This window comes from Priapulus caudatus, unplaced genomic scaffold, assembly GCF_000485595.1.
Source record: "Priapulus caudatus unplaced genomic scaffold, Priapulus_caudatus-5.0.1 Scaffold104, whole genome shotgun sequence".
Taxonomy (NCBI): Eukaryota; Metazoa; Priapulida; class Priapulimorpha; order Priapulimorphida; family Priapulidae; genus Priapulus; species Priapulus caudatus.
In genome coordinates this window covers 417,920-436,193 of record NW_014577165.1, presented here as the reverse complement: position 1 = coordinate 436,193, position 18,274 = coordinate 417,920, and the positions used below count along the sequence as shown (strand labels likewise).

At 41.8% G+C, this 18,274-nt stretch overlaps 4 protein-coding genes across 4 annotated transcripts in view; 3 read left to right on the top strand and 1 right to left on the bottom strand.

Annotated features, from left to right (window-relative positions):
• LOC106805185 (PERQ amino acid-rich with GYF domain-containing protein 2-like) overlaps positions 1 to 2,712 on the top strand; it is a 45,168-nt gene extending 42,456 nt beyond the window's left edge. Inside the window, exons 26-27 of the transcript XR_001393404.1 lie at positions 1,442 to 1,555; positions 2,624 to 2,712. The gene's annotated coding sequence lies outside the window, so the exon portion shown is untranslated. The remainder of the gene's footprint in view (positions 1 to 1,441; positions 1,556 to 2,623) is intronic.
• Positions 586 to 2,842, top strand: LOC106805176 (PERQ amino acid-rich with GYF domain-containing protein 2-like). The gene is made up of 3 exons (XM_014806672.1): positions 586 to 594; positions 1,442 to 1,579; positions 2,624 to 2,842. The coding sequence occupies exons 1-3, from the start codon at positions 586 to 588 to the stop codon at positions 2,840 to 2,842; spliced, it is 366 nt and encodes a 121-aa protein (XP_014662158.1).
• Positions 2,843 to 5,012: 2,170 nt separating this feature from the next.
• Positions 5,013 to 15,287, bottom strand: LOC106805187 (F-actin-capping protein subunit beta). The gene is made up of 7 exons (XM_014806685.1): positions 15,146 to 15,287; positions 10,543 to 10,632; positions 10,095 to 10,216; positions 9,606 to 9,719; positions 9,031 to 9,172; positions 8,226 to 8,408; positions 5,013 to 6,548 (listed from the first exon to the last, which is right to left on the bottom strand). The coding sequence occupies exons 1-7, from the start codon at positions 15,146 to 15,148 to the stop codon at positions 6,372 to 6,374; spliced, it is 831 nt and encodes a 276-aa protein (XP_014662171.1). The 5' UTR covers positions 15,149 to 15,287; the 3' UTR covers positions 5,013 to 6,371.
• A 241-nt stretch (positions 15,288 to 15,528) lies between these two features.
• The window catches only part of LOC106805180 (protein kinase C iota type-like), a 31,183-nt gene continuing 28,437 nt past the window's right edge, over positions 15,529 to 18,274 (top strand). Inside the window, exon 1 of the mRNA XM_014806676.1 lies at positions 15,529 to 15,664. The gene's annotated coding sequence lies outside the window, so the exon portion shown is untranslated. The remainder of the gene's footprint in view (positions 15,665 to 18,274) is intronic.

The window sequence follows — 18,274 nt, the reverse complement described above, 5'->3', positions numbered from 1 at the left end:
CATGGACTACCGTGGGCGATCATACCTCACAGTGTAGTCACTGTTTGCTCCCTCACTGAGTTTAGATTCATGACTACCGTAATCGAGTCATACCCTCACAGTTGTAGTCACTGTTGCTCTCCTGATGCTGTTATAGATTCATGAACTACGTACGATCAAATACCTCTCATAGTGTAGTCGACTGTTCCGCCCTCCGCTCATTTACTGATGTTATAGAATTCATGATACGGTCACGATCGTACCTTCCGTGACGTCGGCTGTGCTCCCCTCGATTACTGATGTATAGATATGACTAGTGTCATACTCACCAGTGTAGTCACATGTTGCTACCTCACTACTGACCGTGTAATAGAATTCATGAAACTTACGTCGATCATCCTCACAGTGTAGTCACGCTTGACCCCTCACTAACTGCTGTTATAGATTCCATGACTACGTACGATCCACTACCTCACCAGTGATAGTCAACTGCTTGCCCTCACTATACTGACGCTTATAGATTCCATGGCAGCTACGTACGACTCATACCTCACAGTGTAAGTCCACTCAGTTTGCTCTCCATCACTACTGACGTTATAGATTCCCATGACTACCGTGAGCCGATCATACTCAGCATGTAGTCACCTGTTGCTCCCTTCACTTAACTGCGTTATAGATTCACATGATTACGTATGATCGTACCTACCAAGTCGTAGTCACCATGTTTGCTCCCTCACTACTTGACGTTATAGCATTCATCGACTACGTACGATATCCTATCACAGGCTGTAGATCACTGTTGCTGCCCGTCACTACTGACGTATATACGATGTCGATGACTACGTCATGATCGTTACGCTCACAGTGTAAGTCACGGTTGCTCCCCTCACTGGTGCTGTTATAAGATCATGACTACATGCGATCGTCACCTCACGGAGTGTATGTCACTGTTGCTCCCTCCAACTGTACTGACGTTATGATCCATGAGACTACGGTCTCACGAATCATACCTCACAGTGTAGTCACTGTTGCTCCCTCACTGCTGCTGTTATAGATTCATGACTACGTACGATCATACCTCACAGTGTAGTCACTGTTGCTCCCTCACTGCTGCTGTTATAGATTCATGACTACGTACGATCATACCTCACAGTGTAGTCACTGTTGCTCCTTCACTGCTGCTGTTATAGATTCATGACTACGTACGATCATACCTCACAGTGTAGTCACTGTTGCTCCCTCACTACTGATGTTATAGATTCATGACTACGTACGATCCTTCCTCACAGTGTAGTCACTGTTGCTCCCTCACTACTGACGTTATAGATTCATGACTACGTACGATCATACCTCACAGTGTAGTCACTGTTGCTCCCTCACTACTGCTGTTATAGATTCATGACTACGTACGATCATACCTCACAGTGTAGTCACTGTTGCTCCCTCACTGCTGCTGTTATAGATTCATGACTACGTACGATCGTACCTCGGTGAGAGCAAAGACGCGAAGGAATTTGCGAAGCAGTTCATCGACAAGCGCAGCAAATACCGCAACCAGGCCAAACAAACAGATGAGGTGAGCGTGAGTGGTCCGTGGAAGGTAAATCATCGCCCACCAGCCCATATGTACGTCCGTCCGGTTGCTGCTGCCATATTGTGAATGCTGTAGAGCAGCGGTTCTTAACCTGGGGGTCCTGATCCCCATGGGGGTCGTTTGGGGTTTTTCCAGGGGTCATGAAGGGGTCATAAATAAAACAAATTCATTTAAATTCTATATAATTATCAGGGTGCTACAAAATATTGTCGGTCGGGCAAGTGGCAATTTGGTTGCCCACAAGCACAATTAAAGCACTTGCCCGAAATCTTTTTTTGATAGCCTGATGGCTGTGAAGCAATTTCAGCCATCCCATTGACTGAGTATTGGCAGACATGTTTTCATAAATCGGGCTGTTTTTTTTCCATTTTTGTTTCGGGGGTCACGGTACTGACCAAGAATGTCTGATGGGGTCGTGGGGCCAAAAAGGTTAAGAACCATTGCTGTAGAGACTGGTCCTGCAGCGGCAGCAGGTCTGTGTGGGTCGTGAGGAAAGCTCGTGCTCACAGGGCAGAGTACAGGAGATGACATACTCACCGGGTGGTTGTAGGACAATGTGGGGAGAGCAGATTAGGCCGGAGGGGAGCGGAGATAGTAGTGACGTCATAGTAGTCAGCGTGCAGAGTGAATGTGAAGTACTGTGCGACGTTGAGCTAGTGTTGTCAATCGCATTGGCGTGATGGCTGTGCGTGGTCGGTCGATTGTTAACATCACCAGGCTTTGTTCCGGTTGTTAACTGTTGCATGTTTGTTTATGCATTGTGTTGCAGGAGAGTAGGCCTAGCATTGCCAAGCTAGTTGTTAACTGTTACATTGCATTAACTGTTGCATTGGGTTGTTAGCTGTTGCATTGTGTTGTTAACTGTTGCACTGTGTTGTTAACTGTTGCACTATGTTGTTAACTGTTGCACTGTGTTGTTAACTGTTGCACTATGTTGTTAACTGTTGCACTGTGTTGTTAACTGTTGCACTGTGTTGTCAACTGTTGCACTGTGTTGTTAACTGTTGCATGGGGTTGTTAACTGTTGCACTGTGTTGTTAACTATTGCAGGACAGCATGTGGGGACCCGCCCCAGCCATTACTCCGTCCGGCGGGGGCAAGCAGTCCGTTCATCCCGAACAGGGCAGCGGTGGCGCCACCAAGCGAGGCGACGGCAAGAAGAAAAAGAAAAAGATGCAGAAGATGGATCCGAGCATGCTGGGATACACGGTGCACGCCAACTCCAGCCGCGTGAACGCAGGAGAGATCGAGACCCTCGACACCCAGTAGATGGCGCCGCCGTCGCGCGGTCCCCTCGCAGCGTATCATGGTTTGAGCGCGCGGCCCCGCGGTTTGTTCGGGCGCTGACGTGTGTCTGCGTCTCGTTTGTTTCGCGACGGCGAAGATGTGAGATTACGTGTGGGTTCACGGCAAGGTCACGCGTGGCATCGCTCTGAGGTCATGCCAATGTCGCACTCGGAACTGTCGCCGCGCGCTTCTCAGAGTGCACTCGCAAAGTATCGCTCGCTTTCGCCGTCGAATTCGCCGTAACGATTCCCGTGCTGGCTTAGGGGTGTGCAATTTTTTTAGTGTGTTTAGGATTTAGTCCCGTGTGCTGTTGGTAGCGTGGGCTGGTCATGAGAAAATTCCGATGTTGTGTATTTACGCGTGCAGGCAACATTCGTGGAAATGTGTTTATTTTTCAGTTGTGTATTTAACCTCTCGACTGTAGAGCTGTTTTCGTTTTCGTGTTGGGTTGGGTGTTGTCGTGTTACGCTACTATATAGGGAAAATCATGGGAATTCATTCAGCTGCTTTAACTGTTCAGCAGAGCACTAGTAGAGATGTAAGTTTTCTGATTTTTGACGGAATTCCGATTTTCTGATATTTTCAATAAAGATTCCGATTCTGTGAGATCTAGGGACACTGGAAATTCCAAAAAGTCTCTATGTTGAGCACCCCTGCCTACGCAAGGACATGCCAGGTGCCCTTCAGGGTACCATTTGCCCCCCATTCCGTGGCCAACAGTCACTGTTGTCGGAGTGTCTGAATATTTTCCTATTTTTTGGACAAATACCATTTACATCTCTGACTAGAAAGCAGAGGGGAAAATAACTGCCGATTCTCTCGCATTGTGTCGTGAAATTTCGTTTGTGAATCGACGCTTCGTGCGCACTCGAGTGTGTGGCGTTTCGATTGTTGCGAGTAGCGGTGAGGCTCGCGGCGTGTCGTTGCTGTGCGCTCGTTCTTTGCGTCATCGTAAGTGCCGGTCCACACCGCTGGTGTGAGCGTTGCATTCACGAAGCAGCTGCTGTGGTATTACTTTGTATGACGTGTATGTCTTATCGTGGAAGGTGATAGTTATACTGAGTTTTATGATTATCGTGATTAGGATAGGATTAATGGCACGGGATCGTTTCGGTTATACGGAGATTGTGGATAACAGAGAGTGCACCACTGATCGTCATGGGGGGAGGGGGCGCGTCGTAACCAACCGCCGTTAAACCCGCGTCATCGTCAAATTTCCTGTTGGCTTGTTTCGCGCGTCGAGGGTTTCGTGAGTTCCTCGGCCGATTTTGTCGGAGAGAGAATCTGTGACGCGTGAAGCCATTCGCGTTATCTGCGATACCGCGCAGGTATGCACACAAGGCGTATAGCGCTGTGTGGGGTTGAATTAGGCTGCAGCTCACATAAACCCTCGTCACACGCTGAGCATGCAGCGTGGGAGGGGACGTTGGGGAAACGTTGCTGCGTTGTGGAGAGGAAGGTTTCCGGTTTGGACTCGTCCGACTGCAGAGTGCTGCGCCTGTCGGCGTCTCGGTGGGAGGGGCTGTGTCCCAGAGTCGAGACCGACTTTACATTAAAGTTGGAAATTCTTGGAGATTTTTAAAACATTGACGTAACCGTGGCGACAGGCGTTTTCACACTACGGGTCACGTCGGAACACGTGAGCTGGCACCTTTAGGGGGTGGGGGGCGCTCTGCACCCAAGCCGATAGTGGGCCGTTTCTTGTGTCACGTGACCAGTAGGTGGTGCTTGCGTGCTGATCTTGCGTGTGGAGCCGTGTGGTGTCACCGTAATGTTACGCGAGGGGCGTCTATGTCAACTTCACGTAGTGAGGAAGTTGCAGGGTGATGTAAAGGGATCTGGGGGGAGGGGGAGGGTACTACGTCATGCTCTACTGCAGTTATATACAGTACAAGGGTATATCTGCTGCTACAACCAGGAGTGCTACAGCTAGCAAGCCTGGGGGCGTGCAGGCATGCAGGCACGTGTGTGGGGGAGGGGGCGTGCATGTGGCAGCTCACTTGTCCTCAAAGGTAAAGTCAAGGTTGTCATAACATGAGTTACTGGAGAATAAACACATGTTGATTGTGTACAATTTCGGATTTCAGGCATTTCACTCGCACTACTCTGCAAACCCAAATTCATTTTCAATGCATAGACATACAAATATATATATATATATATCATATGTTGTTTTTCGTAATATTTTATTATCTGATACTTATAAATGAAAATAATACATCCAACAGATCAGGCAGTCTTGATATTAAACAAATCATGTGGTTATGCTCGGTATCCGTAATTGCAATTTTACACTTTCTCTCACTATGATCAATGTATTACCGCCGGTTACCGAAACTGTGCAACCACTCTGTTATATATATATATATATGACACAATTTTGCTATTTAGGTACATTATTACCTCATGTAAACTTTCACGCCCGACTTGTTACAAATGCCTTCACATGCAATTTCCTACAATGCTGTATACATGCAAATGAACTATTATGTCATCCCTACCGGTACCAAAAAAGCAAAAACCAATGCTGACTTCAAGACCATAGGCAGTTTCTCGTCCTTGGGTCTAGCACAAGTGGTCGTTGCCGACTGTAGCTAGAAGGTGGCACCACGTTAGAATTTACGGGAACGATAATGAACGTTACATTCCGAAGAAGGAGCTGATAACATTCATCTGAGAGAATTAGGCATACTGCGACCTTTGTCCGTGTTTGTTATAAGTGCACTGCTTTCAACATCAGGTGTGGTTGCTTACATATTTAGCAACTTTCTATGTGGATTCTGCCACCACCCGCTCTACTCCCAGTTCTAACAGCCACACCCCACATTGCAAGCAAACCCATCACGTTCTTTCAAGTGTATCACAGATGAAAATTGGAAAATGATGACAGCATAGCAACAGATTTAACAGTGGCAAATCTTATAAGAGAGCTGCGTAGTTCCAGTCCAAAGTGAAGTTACCAAGCTTTGTTCTAGTAGCACGAAAAAAAATCCTATCTTGTCATCGGCAATTATTTAATTTCGTATCTTCTTTCATCTTTACAATAACTGATCAGGTTATTTGGTTTACTGTGCTGCAAATTTAATGATAACCAGTTGCCAAGACCACATAGTGAGTGTGTTCCCGTTGCACTTTCCTCACAATATTAATATATCAATAATAACTTCCAGCTTAGAATTGGAAACGTCGACGAATTTTGAAAATTATATTATTTATGATTTTTTTTATATACAATCTGTTCTGACAATTAAAAAGAACTCGTTACTTCACGAATGTAAAGCCAATAGCCAATCACAGGCCCTGACTGTTAAGCGTTACCACTGTCACTCGATTTCGTGCTCAAACATGATAAAACCAGCAGTGACATCAACAGCAACGGAGCTTCGTCTCCCGCCCTGTACCGACGCCGCGGACGCGACTGCAAGTTTCACGGCATTTATACCTATAATAACATACTCTTATAAAAATGGCTTCCGCTGGTAATATCCATCTAGGGCAACGGCGACGCCCCCTATTTGTCCGTCGTGATGGTCTGCCTCTTCCGGAGCGCCTCGGCGATCTCGTATTTGAATACCTCCTTCTGTTTCTCGTTGGAGAGAAGGTCAACAGAGCGGAGGCTGTTGACGATGTCCTTCGTCTTGCCGAAGTAGATTTCGTTCAGCGTGTTCCTGATCTTGTTCTCCATGTCCTGTGAGAAGGCAAAGAAGCCAAAGCAAGAGCATGAGTGTGTGTGTGAGAGAGAGAGAGAGAGAGAGGGAGAGACAGCATATGAAAACACATTAGAGAGCAAATTGTTCTCACCAAGACAACGTTAAAATGGGATTATAGAAGTGTTTTATACAATGTCTTGTATAGTCAATGTCTAATATGTCAAGTCTAACATAGTCAATGTCTACGTGTCTGATTGTCAATTCGTGTAGAATCACTGTCTTATATGTCAAGTCTTATATAATCAATGGCTTATATGTCAAGTATTATACACTAAATTACTTGTATGCTAAGTCTCCTATATGGTAGGTACAATGACATATCTAACGTAATGTCCTATTATCTTACTTTTGACAAATAAGACATGTTCCTGCACACAGGCATTTAGCACTACACACATTCTGCATGGCTATGTTGGTTAATAACACTTAAGGGTCTATACAGCTCTCTTAATATGTTACATTAATATCAGAAGTAGATAATAGGGAAGGAGTGTGACTTCAATAAACAAGGGAAATTCGTCATTTACTAGCCTTAGAATACCTACGATTTACTACGCGTAACTCAACCAACTTGAGCTCAAATCGTACACAGTACATTCGCCTAGCATCGTGCGAAATCGTTTCCTCGTATACACCCGCAATCCGAAGATACAGACTAAAACGTACGACACGATTCTCCATTCTGTTGCCAGCAAACCGAATCCATAACCTGCCTAACTTGAAACAATAGGCAGCTACTAACGACTCTTGCGCACTCTTTTGCCCTCGGCGATGCGATGTGGCTCGCTGGGAGATTGGACATCGACGCAACACTCGGCGAGCTAATCTTTGACCTATTTACAGCTGGTATGCCCCCCACGCACGCACGCCCACCGCAATCAGCAGCAGCTCCAGCTCCAATCTCCCAGCAAGCCACACCGCATCGCCGAGGGCACAAGAGTCATTAGTAGCTGCTTATTGTTTCAAGTTAGGCAGGTTATGGATTTGTTTTGCTGCTAACAGAATGGAGAATCGTGTCGTACGTTTTAGTCTGTATCTCCGGATTGCGGGTGTATACGAGGAAACGATTTCGCATGATGCTAGGCGAATGTATAGTCTGTACTGTGTACGATTTGAGCACAAGGTGGTTGAGTTACGCGTAGTAAATCGAAGGTATTCTAAGGCTAGTAAATGACGAATTTCCCATGTTTATTGAAGTCACACTCCTTCCCTATTACATGTATTATCTACTTCTGATTAATATGTAAACAACGCATATGCTATATCTTTTCTACGCAGATTCTTCCCTGCACATGACAGAATTTGCCTATCTGCCTGGTGTGATTCACAGGCAGCCCTAGCCAGTCAGCATTTGGATATCGTATTCTAAAACCACCGCTTAGCAATGAATTTCCACTAAGTCGACACTTCTATCTGTAGGGAGATTTGTTGTCCTTAATAAACTTTCTCTATGTCGCAATATGGCTTGTGGTTTCGCAACTCTACTTATGCACGCATGCAAAAAACGCTTATAAACTGATCTAGCTTCAACTGAACAAGCAGCTCAATATTTAAGGGGGAGAATTTATCTCAAACGGACGGGAGAGGCTGATTGCTGGCGCACAACCGGGCAGTGAGCGCGCGTTTGCTCAGTCGCCACGAGAACGCCTGCTCACCTCGACTAGCCGCCCGATGTTGGCGATGTGCGGGCTCGTGTCGCTGACAGCCGAGTCGGACTCGACCTGTCGCGTGAGGGAGCCACCGAGGTTCATCGTTCCCGAGCCCTGCTTGTTCGTCTGCAGCCACAGCATCGCCGTCGACGTCAGCTTGTAGTGAGCTGTGCGCCCGTTAGGCTTCTCCTGCAAGCATCGTGTGCGCACGTGAGGGATCGAAGGTAAGAACGGCTGCCTATCGTGTCGGGAATGTTTGCAGCATTGTCGCACATACAGTCAGATCTGTATTAGCAAACACGTTCGTATAACAGACGCCTGTCTATGAGGTACCCACGGTATTATCGAACGCATTAATAGGAACAGTTGTTTGTAGCACAAGGAATGTTCGATGTATTAGATTGTAAGTGAGTGAGTAAGTGAGTGTTTGAGTGAGTGAGCATTTGAGTGAGTGAGTGACTGAGCTTTGAGTGAGTGAGTGAGTGAGTGAGTGAGTGTTTGAGTGAGTGAGTTCCCTTCAAGTTGCACTTATACAGTGAAATCCTGATGTCTATAGAATGGACACTTGCTTATTATTACAAAGGACACTCCAGTTTCCTTCAAGTAATCCTCATACACAGGTTTGATTGTATACTAGATACATTCTTGATTGTACTGTTAATGACAGTTCCCTTTGACAGTTAATTACTGTGATGATAGCCGCCATTAAAGCAACAAATTTAGCATTAAAGTAAAAAAGCAACTTTTGTCACAGGTTCTTTCTTGGTGAAGAACCCAATGTGAATGAACCTACTATTAATGCAGTACATACCTGCACTTCTACAACATGAATAGAATCCCAGCAGCCCTTGATCTTCTTTGATCCATCACCGGCTTTCTTGATGAGGATAACACCAGCAAAGCCATGGTCTAGATCCCACAGGTAGACAGACGACACACCGCCCTCAAAATACCTGTGAGTTACACATGCAATCAACTAAGTGTTCGGCTATGTTTTTTGTCATTTTGGTTTCAATCATGAAGCATAGGGCCTCCATAACCATGTTGCTTTGGTTTCTGCAACAAGCTTCTCCTAGCACAGCTACTAGCTTTTATGTGATTTGTTAACCTCCATTACAATACACTTTCACAGAAGTTTGATTTTTTTCAGAGTTAGGTCTTGCAATTTGAAAGATGGCATGACTGTTGCCAGTGTGAGGTTGGGGTAGACCTTGTGTGACTTTCAGTAGCCACATGTTTCAAGACATAGGAAAACCATGACCATTTCAGCGCAGTAAACCAGTAATAATAGCAGCTCAACATTACTGCATCTTTAATCCGAAACTTGTACCACATAGCAGCTTGTATCGGTCGAGCCACGTGTCTGCTCACTAGTCTCACACTTACATGTCTCTATACTGGTCAAAAGCAGCATTAGCATCGATCTCTAATCGACGCAGTTTTTCCGATGGCATCGCGCCATCATCTAGCGGTGGGTCGTACGTATTACTCCATGGCGATCTGTCAACATGTGGCCGAATAAATAATCACTCAATCTGCTCTAACTAGCCTACTGGCATTCATATTCCAAATACCAATATTACAGTGATAGCCATACACGAATGTAGCCAATGACGTAGTACAGAGTAATGACGTAAGGGCAAAGTTAAATTAATATGGCTACTCCTGGACACTTATTCCTGATCATATATCAATATCACACATGCTGCGTATCAATAGTTAGTTGAGAAATTTTTACAGGTCACACATGCTGTATATCAGCTTCAAATAATACAGGCTTACCAGATGATGCACAACCAATGCGAACAACTGAAGCATGCAGTTAGACAATATTAAATATATTTTCTGAATGTTTATATAATTATGACAACGTACCTGTATGAATCACCATCTCTGTTGTAATCACAAAGCAAGTAATCCCTCCCAACATGTTTGTCTCGCGCAATCTTTAACGGTTGATCTACCGACGATAATAGATCTTCGCAAAGGCTTGGTACCTATGGCATAAAATATTCCTCTACCATCATTCACTGTTTGATATATTAGTTAGGTATGTAATTTACTCCATCATTTTTATGCACATTACAAACAATGTACTCACAAGCAGATTTTTACAGGACTACACATAATATTTTAATTCCTTTGACATACACACTTAAAACTGGAGAAACGTTTACATATAAATTTACGCAATGACTTTAATTCCTGAAAATATGGCCCACTAACCATTCTCATTTTAAATAATAAATAGTGCAATAATTGTAATTGTTTAAAATAATTATATTTGAAATTTTAAAAACAATATTTGGACATCTTTACAAACCAAATCTATGAGGTCACTAAGGTTCTTCTCGATCTGCTGTGGCGGCAGACGACGCATCAAGTCCAAAGCGCAATCTAACTGCTGGTCCGTCTACAATGAAACCACACATCGAATAATTATGTCATTTTCTTTTTCGTCTTCATTGTCCTAAACTTGAGGTAACCTTATAATCATCCCTAAATCCCTGCACCAATAAACTAACAAGAGCCGCAGAGCGTCTGGGCTCATCTGAGGTCTGTTGCTACGGTTATAAACGTAACATTTAAGTCGTGCGTATAGTGACACCTTTGTTAGACGCAGATATGCAGATATACAGTTGCGTACACATCATTTCAGCAACCTTCTGCATTCTGCATACCTCCCAAATTCCATTGGTTGATACAAACCGCGTGCCTGAAACTCCTGTTTTATGGTGCATTGTGACCCAAACCCTAACTCTATTAAAAAAATAATAATAATTGTTCTAAAAATTATTTGTTGTTATTAAATTGTTGTAAATAAATCATGTAAATATTTGCATTCATTGGAAAAAAATAGTTAAATAGATAAAGCTGTTATTGAAAACTTAATCCATTTACCCATTGTGTTGTTATGAACAATCTTCGTCCTGCCAACATTGCTTTTTATCTCTGTGTTCATGATCAGGGAATGCAACATTTTCCGTCATTAAATGCTTCATTATTACAGTTGCCTCACAGGGCTTTGTAGGGCCATGATTCGACTCACGAGTGTAAGCAATTGTGGACAACCAGTGGGCCAGTAACCAGTATCAGTAATCAGTAACTAGTGGATATAAGCCCCGAAAATCCTGTCCCAGCTCAGCAGCCAGTATGGATGGCAGGCCCCCAGCAGTACCCATAAGCAAGGAAAAACATAAAAATAAAAGGAGATCACAAAGAAATAAGAAAATGCATCAAGAATTTAGTATAATATATGCAAATGCAAGAGGTATAAAGTCCAAATTAAATAGTTTCTTCGAAATCACTGACCATAAAAAGCCAAGTATTATGGTCATAGTAGAAAGCCACATGAGAGATAAGGAGAGTATAAACATACCGGGTTACACAATGTATGGAGTAGGTAGAAAGGAAAGAACAGGGGGTGCACTTTCATAGCAGTTCTAGAAAAACTAAAAAATATTACAGTGATCGTCAGAGAGGTTTATGAACCAAGTGAGCAACTGTGGCTAGTGATTGATAACCATAGAGTGAAAATAAGAATCGGTCTCATATATATGGTTTGCAAGAATCAAGATCACAGATTGAGGATATAAGAAATCAGTTTATGATAATTGAAGAAGAAATAGTATCATCTTCTCAACAGAATCAGATGTGTATTGTATTGGAGGATTTTAATATTAAAGTAGGAAATTATTTACCCGGGAATAACAGAGAGATAACTCCAGGAGGAAAGATACTGCTAAACCTAATAAAACGTAATAAACGTAATAAACGTAATAATTTGAACAAAAGTGGTAAATGTGAGGGGCTGTTGACCAGGCAGCAGGATGACAAAAAATCTATTCTAGGTTATACTTTAGTGGATAGTGAATTAGAAAGGAAAGTAACCAGGATGATAGTCGATGAAGAAAGGAACTGGCACCTGTGTCGTTATGGAGATACAAAAAATTGAGATTGTAAAACCACATGTACAGTGACCACAACACAATTGAAGTATGTATGACTATGAATCTTGCACTGAAAAGAAATAGTCTGCATATAAGTACAGACCAAGGAGAAGAGAGGGAAGACAAGGGATATAATATCAGAAACCAAACAAGACTTAGAAAGTGCAAGGAAACCAATAACAATAGCCTAAATTTACAGAAAATTTGGATGGGGCCGGGCACACTGATATCCAGGTACAGAAATTGGTTAAGTAAGCTGAAGAAAAATATACCGTATTGCTTTCAAAAGAATAGAACCAAACAAGTACCTCAGGTAAATGATGAGATAAAATACCTCTTGAAATTAAAACGCTCTTCAAAAAGGAAATTTAGTCAGGAAAAAACGTGTGGGCATGAGGAGACAGTGACCTTATGGCCCTGTCACACATTGACGATTTAGCCAGCGTATGCCGGACGTATCAAAAATTTGGTGAATACGCTGGCGTACGTCGAATAAGTTATGGGTAAGCTTTGTATAATGGCCCTGTCACACATTGACGATTTAGCCAGCGTATGCCGGACGTATCAAAAATTTGGTGAATACGCTGGCGTACGTCGAATAAGTTATGGGTAAGCTTTGTATAAGTTAAGAGCACGCTGAAGCACGCTGACGCACGCTGAAGCACGCTGGTATACGTCGTAGTACGGCGAGGTTGTCTAAAAATTTTGAGCATGCTCAAAATTTTCCGACGTATGCCAGCGTATGCCCATACGTCCCGCATATTGAGCAAAATCCGTTGAACCTGAACTGACTAATAGCAATTCCCATTTTTGCCAAAAAATTGCCGTGGCTCGAAAGTACGTCGACTGGCGTGCTTCAAAATAGGACGTTTAATATGGGAGCATAGCAGTAACAACTATACCCAAATGTCAAACATGTGGGCCAAACGGTTCCTGAGTTATCTTTGACCGAAGCGAAATGTTGACGGACGGACGGACGGACGAATGTATGACGGACAACGACCCATGGCAATAGCTCAGCTTGACGATGTCAAGGTGAGTTAAGAATGATAACATTCAATATGGACAAGACAAATATAATGAATATTAACTTTTCGTCTCATAGAAACATTACTACGGAAAAAGAAGAAAACATTTATTTGGGTAGAACAGAGATAAAACATTGTACTAAATACAAATATCTAGGAGACATTTTTAATAACAACGGTGACTACATAGATATGATAAAGGAGAGAATAGACAGAGGCAGGTATATGATGGGGGAGGTCCTAACAATGACTAAATCAAACCAATTAGGCAATTTCACAGTAGAAGCTAGAGTGAAATTATATGAGTGCACGATACTCCCATCTATATTAAATAATAGTGAAACTTGGACAAACCTAACAAAAAAGGAAATTATACAATTATTGGAAAGCTTTCAAAATGATTGCTTATAAGGAGAATACTAGGTGCACATAGTAAAACCCCACTAATCGCTCTAAGAGTTGAGCTAGGTATAATACCAATTCTTGACCAAATCTATCATAAAAGATTAATGTTATTACAATACATAATTAATTTAGAGCAAGAATGTTTAATGAGAAGAGTGTTGTTACAGCAAATAAAATGTGGGAAAAAAATTGGGCAAATGAAATCATAGACAAAATTGAAGAATATAAATTAAATATGTCATTCTTATCTATTGGTGCCTTATCAAAAATAAGATGGAAAAGATGGTAAAAGAGGCCATTCTAAAAAAAACGTGATAGAAAAAGACGAAGGGAAAGGAGCAACAAAAACAAAACTGAAAATGATTAATATTAATAATTATGGATTAAAGAATTATATGACATCAATGTCATATGAGGATTCTTGTTTTGTGTTTAAATGCAAGACATGCATGATAGATTTAAAGGCTTACTTTAAAAATAAGTACACTAATGATGGGTGTGACTTGTGTAGTGGGGAAAAAAAAGAAGACTTGTTACATCTATATAATGGCTTTGAATATGAGGATATAAATAAAGGGGAGTCCATTGAAAACTGAAAATGTGACAATCCCAAGTTACTTAAAATTGCTTCCGACTACGTGAAGAAATGACCAAAATATAGAGATCAAAGAATAAGATTAGCAGAATTAATTGCTGAAGGTACAAATCAATGAAAATAATGAGATGAAAGTTCATTCCTAGAATATCCTCGCACCTTCACCAGAAGTGATGCCTTGTGAAATACAAGAGTGGGACAATATACGATACGATACGATACGATACAAAGTCAAGGATATCTAAAATTCAGTGAGTGTAAACATTACGTTTGGCCAATTCGTTCACACCGTTACACTTACAAATTCCACTATCGCATCTTGTAACATTTTCCATATTGACTGTTAGTGTAGTACGGGGAATAACACCTGTTATTAGTGTTAACATTTTGAATTTCTTGATATTTTGAGTTAATAATAATACTTAAAGGCTCAAAATCCGCATCCAAACGCTAATTTCTTCAGTACTAGACTAGCAAATACTTCGTGTCATGCATAATCATACTACCTTATGGCAAAATAAACTATAGTTCCTCCCATTTCACTGCGCATTGTCTTATAAAAGGTATTTTGAAAATACCTCCAATGTTGTTGAAATTCTCCGATGTTGTTGACAGTTTCCCCAAGCAACCGTGCAGCCAATGGCAATGAATACACTCTAGTATCTACAATATTTTCTTCCTAATAGTAATAAAACCGACGCTATACGTCTTAGAAGTTGTATTTTGTTTCAGGTAACAGGTACCGGTCACCTGCTATAACCGGTAAATGCTTCGGACAGAGGGTCGTGTCTAAAATATAACTAGCACTAGTAGTAGTAGTATACCGCTATACGTAGTACCGGTACACATAAGGCGGGTGTTGCGGCGAACTTGTATTATGTAATTATATCCAAACCCGAAAAGTTGACGTTGCAGTTTATGTAAGCTCTTATTTTGCAATTAGCTTACCATCCTGATACACGGAGACACTCTCAATGGGTTGTCACGAATGTCAACTGGAATATTAACAGTTTAACTAAGCAAAACAGTATATTTCTAATAAAATCCCTTCCCTAAATCAACTTCCGGGTATCTGCATGGCGGTGTGGTTACATCCGGTTGGCACGTGATTAGTCGGCCAATCAAAAGTTTTCAAAAACGTGTCCGTCCTTATTTGGTAAAAATTCCTTAAAACAATTCTATATATATAATAAATAAAAAATATCTGCTATACGTGCAAAATTTTAAAATTGCAATATCAGTTATTTTGACAAAAAATAATTACAAAACTTTACAGGTAACTACCTGTTTGGTTGTGCATGCATACGTGAAAGGGCTCCCGAGAGGCTTCAACTACAGGAATGTTGACACGGCGTTTGTAGTTGTAACTTACTTATGATAAATTTAGAGAAGTCTTCGGTCATTTACGTAATTTTATTGCATGCTACAGTCGGCGTTATAGCGGACTAGTCAGTTGTCACGACACCAGTAAGTTCATTTACAATTTTTAGAGTGTGGTAAAGTTAAAACGTAAACATGTCATTATATAATAGTAATAGGTAAAGCAGGACGTGGATGACATATTCGTCCGAGCATCAGACACCTGTTCGTATGCTCTATTCGTCCGAGCAGTTGTTGCGCACGCGCTGTTCATGTTGTATTACATAAATGTAATATAATGCTAGTCTAGGGACGTGCCTACTCCCTAACCCTAATCCGAATCCTAACCCCAACCCTAACCCTAACACAATTTCACAAACCATAAACCGACTCGGTTCGCTTATAAAGTTATAGGTGGGGGCGGAGTGACGTCACTTCCCCTTAAGCTAATACGTCGGGCTTGAGCTCCGCGCCGATGAAAACCAAAGCGCTGAATCGGTCTGGGAGTCTTATAGTCAACGCGGTACGGACCGATTGACTGGTAACGCCATAAATATTTGCTAATAGTATTTGACTAAGTCGTTCGTCAATAACTCAATATTTCACAGAGAATATAGCTAAGACATGTGTCTATAGTATCTAAAGATATGTTATTATGCAAAAGATCTCCCGTATCCGGCTTTGAATTCATATCCTACTACTAGCTGTGAATGATCTGAGTTTATGACGGCCCGCCGGAGAGCGGCACGATTAGTCATCCTAGCCTGCACGATTAATGTGTGGCGCAAGCCGGGAAGCAAATTTCAGATGATTAAATTTTTAATTATTTCTAGATACCTATAGACACGCATGTTCTAGCTATACTCTCTGTGAATCTTGAGTTTATTGACGGCACGACTGAGTGCAATTAATTAGAAATATATGCGTACCGTAATCTCCCGTACCGGCATTGAATATAGATACACCCACTCTGCCCGAATGGAGCCGCTTGCTGTTCCAAGAATTAGAGATGATGTCCAAGATTGAGACGCTATGTATTTCGTAAATGTGGGGTAGCCCCTATTAAACTCGACAGGGTGTTCTTTAAGGTCTCTTTGTTTATGCATTTCGACCGAGAAACAGCTATGTAGCTTCACAGGAAGTGTGCAAAACTCTGCTTTTCGCGAGAGCTACTCCTCGTTTCTTACTGTTTCGCCACCATTGGCTACCGCCGTCTTCTCGTTCTCGCCCTGGTCCTAATTGTGGTGTAGCCATGCTGTCTCTCCTCTCGGCCTATCGGCAGCTCAAAGAATGAATACGTTTTTTTGTCACTGTGATAAAAGACTGTATTGCGGCAATTCCAAACATCGCTACAAATTCCTTGGCAGCTATGCGCATGCGCGGCATTGAGGCGGTGTGTTACTGACGGTTTGTTTTTCCACTCGGTCGTGCGATGATCTACATCCGGTCAAATAGTCAAAAGTTCCCGGATGTCCGCCCCCACCTATACGCGAGTGATAGTACCAAACATCATCTATGGTGTATAACCACATACGCAACTCATGTATGCAGGGGCGTCACAGCCGTAGCAAAACGCTACGGGGCCCCAGCCTAAAGGGCAAAAAAATCATAAATCTAAAACCTAAAGGGTAAATAGCATTTTAGAGCGTCTAGATTTAAAAATTGTCTGTGGGGAGACCCTCCAGACCCCATCTTCACACTTTCTATCTACGGCATGCAACATGAACAGCGCATGCGCAACAACTGCTCAGCTGAATAGCGCATACGAACAGGTGTCCGATGCTCGGATGAATATCCACGTCGTATTAGTAAACTACGGTACGTCCCATAATAGTCGGTGTTCGGCCCATTTCCCACGTTTCCTGATCAGCTTCAGACATATTCCATCCCATGTTCTTGATAATTAACACATTAAATTTGGTAAATCCACCTTCTATTTTTTATTTTTTCATTTGTTTATTTAGGCAATTATCCATTATATACAATACATCATACTTTTACAATAAAATTCTGCATTCATAAAATTGGATAACTACCAAGGATATATACACAAAAAGCAGGACTAGCGCACATATTTACATTGTGGTCCTTGTTCTAGAATGTGCAGTGTTGGCAATTACGTTTAAATATGCATAGAACTGATTTTGGGGAGTGTAGGCCTAGAGTGGCTAGAGTCACCCAGACAAAAACTTGTATCATGATGACTAGGTAACTTTTGGTTGCATAGTTACGTAATCACATGACAGGCATTGATATAGGCTAATGTTAATAACAATCTTTCATGCTCTTTTATTTGCTGTCAGTACTGGAGATATTATTTCTCTCAAACAAAAATGTTGAAAATACGACTCATTCATGGATATAATTTGTAAATACGTACAAGTACAGTCATTGGTACAACCAATGAAATGTAAGGCGAGAATTTTTTATTTTGTTGGTTTACAGATCCGCCGACCCGAATTTTCAAGAAAAACGAAAAGAAAAAAAAATTGAAAATCTATTTTTATTCCCGCCGACCTTTTCTCTAAGAAAGGAATAAAAAAAATTTAAATGTAAAAAACAAAAATATTTCATAAACAAATAGTTTATAATAAAAGTAAAAATAATTACAAGTTGAGTTTTGTTTTCATTTAGTTTTCTTTAAATACTTTAATATCATGTATATAAAGCCCTGTCTACACGTAACACTAGCAAACTTTAGTTTGCAAACTCGAGCAA

Bases quoted from the DNA above. Each gene is read 5' to 3' on its own strand.
- LOC106805187 (XM_014806685.1), bottom strand. The intron at 8,409-9,030 runs GTATGTACTGCA...CGATGCTTGCAG, and splicing joins TTCATGTTGTAGAAGTGCAG to GAGAAGCCTAACGGGCGCAC. The intron at 6,549-8,225 runs GTGAGCAGGCGT...GCCTTCTCACAG, and splicing joins ACATCGGGCGGCTAGTCGAG to GACATGGAGAACAAGATCAG.
- LOC106805176 (XM_014806672.1), top strand. The intron at 1,580-2,623 runs GTAAATCATCGC...TAACTATTGCAG, and splicing joins GCGTGAGTGGTCCGTGGAAG to GACAGCATGTGGGGACCCGC.